The sequence below is a fragment of the Callionymus lyra genome, chromosome 1, assembly GCF_982586985.1.
Source record: "Callionymus lyra chromosome 1, fCalLyr1.hap1.1, whole genome shotgun sequence".
NCBI lineage: Eukaryota > Metazoa > Chordata > Actinopteri > Syngnathiformes > Callionymidae > Callionymus > Callionymus lyra.
In genome coordinates, this window is record NC_141818.1 from 19,445,938 (window position 1) to 19,454,473 (window position 8,536).

At 40.4% G+C, this 8,536-nt stretch overlaps 1 protein-coding gene across 1 annotated transcript; it reads left to right on the top strand.

The window, feature by feature from the left end:
* The first annotated feature begins 971 nt into the window (after positions 1–971).
* Positions 972–8,302, top strand: rab35b (RAB35, member RAS oncogene family b). Its single transcript, XM_087796264.1, has 6 exons — positions 972–1,310; positions 3,659–3,709; positions 3,786–3,909; positions 5,441–5,565; positions 5,647–5,771; positions 6,826–8,302. Exons 1-6 carry the CDS (start codon positions 1,259–1,261, stop codon positions 6,952–6,954), a joined length of 606 nt encoding a protein of 201 aa, XP_087652390.1. The 5' UTR covers positions 972–1,258; the 3' UTR covers positions 6,955–8,302.
* Positions 8,303–8,536: the final 234 nt, after the last annotated feature.

Sequence of the window (8,536 nt, forward strand, 5' to 3'; positions counted from 1 at the left end):
ATTATTTTGAACACAAAGTGAGAAAATGGTTCATCAAGTGACACTGCTGGATTGGTTTTTGAGCCTGAAAATTCTGGAAATTAAGTTTAATGCTTATTCATGTTTGCAAGATCACTTTAAGCTTCATGTGTTGATGTGATGCACCATTTCTCTACCCAAGTATTCAATTTAAGGATCTAGTTATAGAGAGGATGTTTTGCACAAGTACTTTTTCCTGGATTAAAATTAATGTATATGTTTGTAGGTAGTTGAAACTTAAAGGTAACACTTTCTTGATTGGAACATCCCATTATCCATTCAAAAATGTCTTGATGGGCTAGATTATGTACATTTAGATCTCAAAACCTGCTGCACCAATACCAAACCTTGCATACATTTTGACCATTCCTTTTCCTAAACTGGACAATCCTGAAAAACCACCAAATGGAGGTAACATACTTTGAAATTCATGAACCTACACTGAATGTGGTGAATCCTTAATGAACTCTCCAAAATCTCTCTAAGAAGAATGTATTTTTGTATAGTGCCTTTCAGAGTCATTTTTCCTGTGGTCCCTTTGTAGGCATATGTGAAAGCAACAATTTACTAGAAAAAAGTTTAATCATTAAATAGGCCCGTCATTTCCTCGCAAACCAGGGCCAATACTCCAGAAATCCTCCTATATACTTGACCTCTTGAAACATGTGTTCAGTAATATTAGATAAATATTAAAGCTAAGCTTAGATTTAGGACAACACTAATATGTCATGTAAACAAACAATGGTCGAGTCTTAAAATCGCAGAATCTCACACCAGCTCCATCAGACAGAAGACGTTTTAAAACAAGGTGGCACTCGTGACTTTCATGCATCATAAGGCCCTATAATCGCAAAGAGTGTTTATTAGAATTAACAGTTCAGGTCTCCTTCCATTCACGAGTCACTATGCGCGAGTTCAAAGATCAGATACGGGACTGGGCGGCCGCGTCTGCGCACTGACGCCAGACCAGAGCTGGGTGCAGCTCCACCAGAGGAGGAAGCGGAGTTTCCGGCTCCTTGCAGCGGAGGGAGAGGACTGCTGACGCCGCGAAACCCCCGTGAAGAAACGCCAACGGCTTGTGGGGGGGCCACTGTCTGGAACGTCCGTGGCGGTTGTTGGTTTCATTCATATCGGGGGGAACCTGGGGGCCTAAGGTTTCTGGAGGCCGAGGGGGGCAGGTAGCAATCCGTGCTAAAAAGCGGGAGAAAGCGGAGGGGGTGAGCCACTACCATCCACCGGCATGGCCAGGGACTACGATTACCTCTTCAAGCTGCTCATTATCGGGGACAGCGGTAAGGAAACACCGGGGATGCGTGACGGGAAGTAGGCCTCAATGTGTATTTCGTATCCCGAAGAGAAGACGAATAGCTTCTCGTTATTATTTTTTTATGTTGTACAAATGCCTTTTTATTTCTTTGCAATATCTCCTTTATCCGGGCCGTTTATGTAATTACTGAGGCGTCGTGTTTCTGTGTCAGTGACAGGGCGGAGGTTGAATGTCCGGGCCGGGCATGTCAGCCGATCAGGCCGGATATCGCCTCTAGATCGTCTCAATATATCGGTGGAACATTATAGCTTCGCAAATGGAAGCGCATTAAGACGATTTAGCATCGCATGCGAGCTTTAAATGTATCGCAAGGTTAGTAAAGGACTGTATCCTGCTAGTGCACCCCTTGTTTTTATTCCCATTAGCCGCGGGTGCTAGCTGTAAGTTTAGCTAGCACTTCAACGTTGATGTAAATTTTCGCCCCTTTTAGTATTTTACATTTTTAAATTTTAATATTCCCGAACCACACTGGCACTGTAGTTTGCATATGAAGGAGGCGCATTTAGACATGCTTTTGTAGTTAAATAAAGGATGTCGCCCTACTTTCTATGGTAAACACTTAAGCTAACCGATTGTAAAGTTACCAGTAGCAAGTGTTGGGAAGTTAAGCTGCTATTTTTGTCTGCTTTCTCTGTGTTAGAATATCCACAATTTTGTGGAAACAAAAATACCAGTTTCTAGGAGTAGAGTTTTGGGTTGTATATGGGTTTATTGGTACTGTGACCCCACACTCGATAGTATTGAATGATCGCCCAGCATGGAGCCCCCCTTTTGTGGCCACAATTCATGTGTGCATTTAGGAGACCCCGGGTCCTGGCACTACCTCATCCTTGAGCGGCTCACAACACACAACCATCACTTCCATCGTAACACTGATGCCAGTATCTAGATGTACTCAACTGGAGTCTGTGCCCAGATTATTGAGGCAAAAGGATGTCTGTGATGCCTGAAGACAGATCGGCACTGTAGCAGATCCATCTCTGTTCCCAACACATCTACAGAGTCCCCCTTATTGATATTTATCAATAATAATGTTATCATTACAGACTAGGTAGCTACGGGTGCATTATTTGAATAAGAAATATAAAAAATATATATAATGCAAATGTACTTGGATTTACAGTTGCACTTCTATTATAGTCATTTATTATAGACGTTTTAAATAGAGCATTTATTGGAAAAGGTTTCAGAATAGATGTTGTTTGCAAACAAACGTGTACATAAACTCTTGCTACACAAAACCTCTCAGGGAAAAAATACGTTCCGTGTCCATAAGAATGAACTACATAGAGCTTCTTTACAACTACAAGCCCAGTCAATGTCAAAAATACAAAATCCTGCTTTCTCAAATGCAGATGCCAATTTCTATAACACTTTTCTCCCTAGGCCTAGACTGCTAACATTTCAGTAACATGTTCACTCTTGCATCCAGAGCTGTTTTACATTTGCACCCAAAAAATGGTGAAAGCGTGTGGTTTTGTGTCTTCCTTACAAATCTGTTGATGTCTGATTACAACATGGGGGGGCTTTAGTACGACTGCAGCAACTATTGGCGAAATGTCTTTAAGCATTATTGATTTCATAACATCATGAAGCCCTCAAGGCTGTGGTGTGTTGGGACTCAGAGGAACCTGATATCTTATGTTGGTACTGATACTACTGATCAAACATAATATGACAATAGCACAATAGGCCAACACTGTCTGGGTGCAGCATGTAACCTGACAAGTCCTCTGATCTATTTTGGACACTCTTGTGATCCTTCTGAGTCTTGTTCACCTTCTCATCTACTACTTGACATTTGTGTATTTAATTACCTTTTATTTTTATTAACCAATTAAAATTCTAGTTATTTTCTTTAGTTCAGATTATTTTAACAAAATACAAGACAAACATTAAAACAATTAACTGACACATAATGATGTCCTTTATTCTATGGTAAAAATGATTTGAATAATTACAGAAGCAAGTATCTTCCTATGTAACAATAGTAGTTTGTATTGTGGGGAAATCCCCAAGCTTTGTTTCCATTAATGTGTCATAGTGGTTTTGATATTGGACCTGCTGTACTTTAACAAGATTTAAACAAAGCTATTATTACAACATACAGTACATAACATGAGTAATATTACACACACATAAGGCCAGACACTAGATTACACAATTTGTGGATAAAAAAAAGGTTAGCTTCTGTAGATACAATAGGTCCTTTTTTTCCTTTTAAAAAATTCAGATATGGATTAGTTAATGTTTTGTTTTTCCTTACCTGGTTTAATCACCTGTTGTGTTGAGCTTGTGTTTGTATCTTTACAGGGGTGGGGAAGAGCAGTCTCCTGCTTCGATTTGCAGACAACACGTTCTCAGGTGTGTTTTTTATTTCCAGGTCTTCCATTAGTCTGCTTTTAGTGCCACATACTAACGCACCTTATCTGGTTTGCAGGCAGCTATATCACGACTATAGGTGTGGATTTTAAGATCCGGACAGTAGAGATAAATGGGGAGAAGGTGAAGCTACAGATCTGGGACACGGCAGGGCAGGAGCGCTTCCGCACCATCACCTCCACGTAAGTAAAATCGTTCTTGTTATTGGATTATAGAGTGTGAAAGAACATGACAACTGTCTGCTGATGTTACCGACTTTTGTCAAAGGAACATTGTTGCTACTGCGTGAGATGTGACCGTGAAATCTGTGATCGGCTCCTTATTTATGCAACATAACATTCTTCATTCTCTATTTTATTATTGGCCTTTATTTGCTGAATGACGACATTTTAAGTAAACATTCAAATGTCTGGTGAGGAGTGTGAGTCACATGAGTACATGTGTCAAATTTTTGTGTGAGAATTTCCGTTTGAAAAGAGTGCAATAGGAGTAGGCTGATGCCTTTCTTTAGTTGTGTTAAGAAGTATTAACATTGGAGCAGAGCAGGGACCTAGTAGGGATTACCTTCTCTCAGACTTGCGTATACCTAAGAAAGATGCTCAGATGTTTATATGAAGCGTCAGAAATACCTTGCCTGACCCACCGACGTGTACTTTGTGTAGAAATCTTTCAAGTTGTCTCATTAATCTAATACCAAAAATCCAATTCTGCAGTTTATTCACATCACAACAAGGACTATTGCAACTTTGGTGGTGCTTTATCGTGAGTGAGAAGAATGTTTGTTGGAAAAAGGGATTTTTTTTTTGGTTATTGGTTGAGGGGAAAAACGATCACCATTGTATCTGCTTTGTTGGTGACTTGTAAATATTGCAAATTACATTTATTTTATCTTCATTTTTTTGTATTTTTCTTAAACTACTTTTTTAGTAGTTGATTTAAAAAAAAAAAAGACTATTTCTTGTTCCTCAAAAGACATCATCTGTTCACGGTATTCACCACCACAAGAAATGCATAATAATTGTAGCCAACTTTATCATTACTTCAATTAAATTAAATTTTCCTTTTGTAGAGACAACATGGTAAACACACAAGTCTCCACTTCAGAATTTGGGGTACACTGGCAGTTTTTGATTCTGATTCTTAAGGAATGCACTTAATCATTACTCTCAATACTGTTTCAGGATGAGTCCTATTCAGTAAGCATTCAAGGTCGCTTACCATTAAAAGTATACAGGGATTGCTTATTAAAGTTACACAACTACTCTTTTTTCCATGTGCACTGGGGCACAAACAAAATTAAAGTTTTGATCCCTGGTTCCAGCAGGATAGGACCTTGTGGTTCTTTTTTAGGTAGAATTAGCATCTCTGTACTTTTAGACTTAACAGTTGACCTATATGTTAATCTCCAGACTAAACAAAAAAGTTTGTGTTTTCCTGATCTTCAGAGGAGCCCAGAGTCTAGCCCAAAGTTCTGTCCATTTCTTATTGGTTCTTCATTTATGCGCAGTGAGCAGCTGCACACACACGCTATCAAACACTTTGTCAAAGAGTTCTTTGTGTCAGATCATTAGCACTGTCCTGCTCTCGGACCCTGGAGCTCCCCAAGACCTGTCTATAATAAACTGTATCAGATCAGAAGTGAACTTTTCATAACTATTTGGGTGACGATAAAAATGTTTCCTCCAGTCTAAGCACCATCCTCTCTGTTTCCAGGTATTACAGGGGCACACACGGGGTCATTGTGGTATACGACGTCACAAGTGCAGAGTCGTTTGTAAATGTAAAACGATGGTTACACGAAATCAACCAGAACTGTGACGACGTGTGTAGAATATTAGGTGAGTGTGTTGACGTCTATCATTAAGAATGTTGAAGCACCAACACTTTTCTTTTTTTTTTAACGTGGGATTTTGTTTCAGTGGGAAATAAAAACGACGACCCCAACTCCAAAGTGGTGGAGACGACTGACGCGCAGAAGTTTGCAGAACAAATGGGCATCAATCTGTTTGAGACGAGTGCAAAAGAGAACATAAACGTTGAAGAGGTAAGATGCAGTTTCTGGCCTTTTCAACCGTCAATTGACACGCTGTCTAGCTGTTTTTGTTATCATGCATTGAGAATTGATTTAATTTTAATATAAATGTAAGCTTTTGTGTTGTTGAGAAAACCATGAATAGCGTTCTGGCTGGATCGACGTAAATCGATGAGAGGGGAGACGTTTAGATACTTCACCCAGACAAGGTGGTGGCTGTAATGCAATTGCATGCAATGCCAATTTGTTCTTAGCCTACTTTGGCTGGAAAATGAGTGTCACTATGCCTGCTGACTTTGAAAGATGCTCTATTGTGTGCTGAGTAGCAGCGTTTATGCTTTAAAAAAAAAAAGATTGCTGAGAAAGTCGCATTAAGAGCATGTAAACACAGACAAGACACAACAAGAAACCGTTACAAGCTGTTGCACCAAATCCTGTTGCAGCAAATGGATTGAATTGAAATCCCTCAGAGCACTCGCACCAAGTCAGTGTCTTCTCATTTCTGGAGCGGCACTGCTTCACAACATGACTAATACAAGCGTTGGTCAAGTTGAAAGGATCGTTCAAGCTGGAAATCAGTCAATAAAAGCAATCTACAAAATAAAAATGTTTGCCCGTGATACATTGCTTTAATTCTGAAACAAAAAGTCTCGCTTTTCCTACTTGACACCATTTCACTTACAACACTAGATTTCCAGCTGTGGATGAAGATCAGTCAAACATCTGAATATATTGGAGGATTCTACATCTTTAAACTAGTGCGCTCACTGTGAAAAGTGGGATCATTATTTTCAGTTGAAACTGTGTCTTAGTTTTTTTCATGATCTACTGATCTACTTCTGTTTACATTTTGTAATTAAACAAGAGTTTAACCATTCTGGTCGACACATTGGGTTGGGAGGGGGTTAAATGAATGATAGGTTCAGGGTCGGACTTCACTAGTAAAATGGAGTCAAAGAAGCATAAAAGAAAACACTGACTTGACAGTTTAGGTGGCTAACCTTGATCTTGTTGTTCAGTAAATCACTGGTTTACATGAGCTTGTCGCTCGTCTTCCTCTCTGCAGATGTTCAACTGCATCACGGAGCTCGTGTTGAGAGCCAAGAAGGAGGTTATGGCCAAACAGCAGCAGCAGCAGCAGAACGATGTGGTCAAACTCACCCGGAACAGTAAACGAAAGAAAAAGTGCTGCTAGCAAATTGGAAGCCTTCGACCAACCCGCCGGCGGCTTCGTGTCTCACACACACAAACACACAACGGGACTCAGAGCATCTAAATTAAAGATTTAACGAATATACAGTGCAAGAAAAAAAAGAAACGGGAATTGTCCACTTTGGACAAGCAAATCATGAAGACTTAAAAAAAAATGATGTACAGATTTTATTAGACGACAGATCGATTTTTAGTGAAATTATGCAGATGGGCTCTATTGAACTGTGGTCCGCCATTCTTAAAGGATCTGCAAGATGATGATGATGATGATGAGGAGGAGGAAGATGTCAACTGACCGCCATATTGCTCCAGCTTTTATCCACATTAACCATTTGTCGTTGTCTCCCCTCCTCGCTCCACTGCACATGGGACATGGACAGTGTCCAGGACTCAACACCTGAGGAGGAAGACTCTCCTTTCACCTCTCTTTCTAGGTTTATTATTTTGTGGGTGGGCTGGGGAGCTGCCCCACCTTTCAACAGATGCATCATGAAATGCTCGGGTTGCTTTTTATTGGGGTTGAAATGAATTGATTTAGTGACTAATCTGATGGACAGAACTGGTGTTTTGTTTTTCTCTCCCCCTCCTTAAATCTCTGAGCCAACAACCTTTTTGATCTTATTTTAACTGCGGCCAAACACCGGCCGCGTCGTTCACCCCAGTCTTACTTTGTTTTTCTTTTTAGTTTATTTACTTCTTTTTCTAACAAACAAAACTGCCAACATGTCGAAGGACAAGAAGCCTGATCAGCCGAGAGAACGCGGTCACGAGGCTCCTCGTACCGACGAACCTGCCAAACACACACGTGGAGGCTCTTGCTCATCTGGGTCACCACGGCAACCGTCTCGGAACGTGAGCATGTTGCGTCTGAGCACTGTTTGTAGGATGCGAGACAACTCGCTGTGCCGATCGTTCCTCATTTGACGGACGGCGAGAGCGCCCGTACAGACGCAGCAGCAGCCGAGTTTGTCGCAGAGGCTGAAGCTTCCTCTGGATCTATTTTTAACTTCGGTCTTTGATTTGGGAGAGCTGCGGGGTTCGGCTCCAGCCTCTGCATCAACTCTGGCGAGGACCTCAGAACTTCCCGGGAATTGACATCAAAGCACCCCTCTTTAAAATAACTCTTCCATACGTGTATGTATATATAAATATAAATGTGTGTTTATATTCAATATGGAGCGCACACACATCGTCTCACCAGGACAGGTGTGTGTGAGACAGTTGGAACACACACTCATCAGCTGTGGTTTGCTGTACACTGGAGAAAAAGATGTACTATTCATTTTTCCCAACATGAATTTAATCAGTAATAAACGTTTTAACAGAATAAATATTTGACACTGTGGCTCCTCTCCTTTCTGCTTTCTCAGTTGTGTAGTGAATTAAACTGTTTATCTCTTGGTCAAAAAACGCCTATTGACCATAACATAATGACCCCTTTTAACAGCAGTCCGCTAAAGAATGTATTTCTCGTTAATATTCATTTTCATGAATTATCTATTTTTATTCTTTAAATATTTAAATGGCTCGAATTCTTTCTTTCGTGGGCTGCCTTTAGCAGCCAA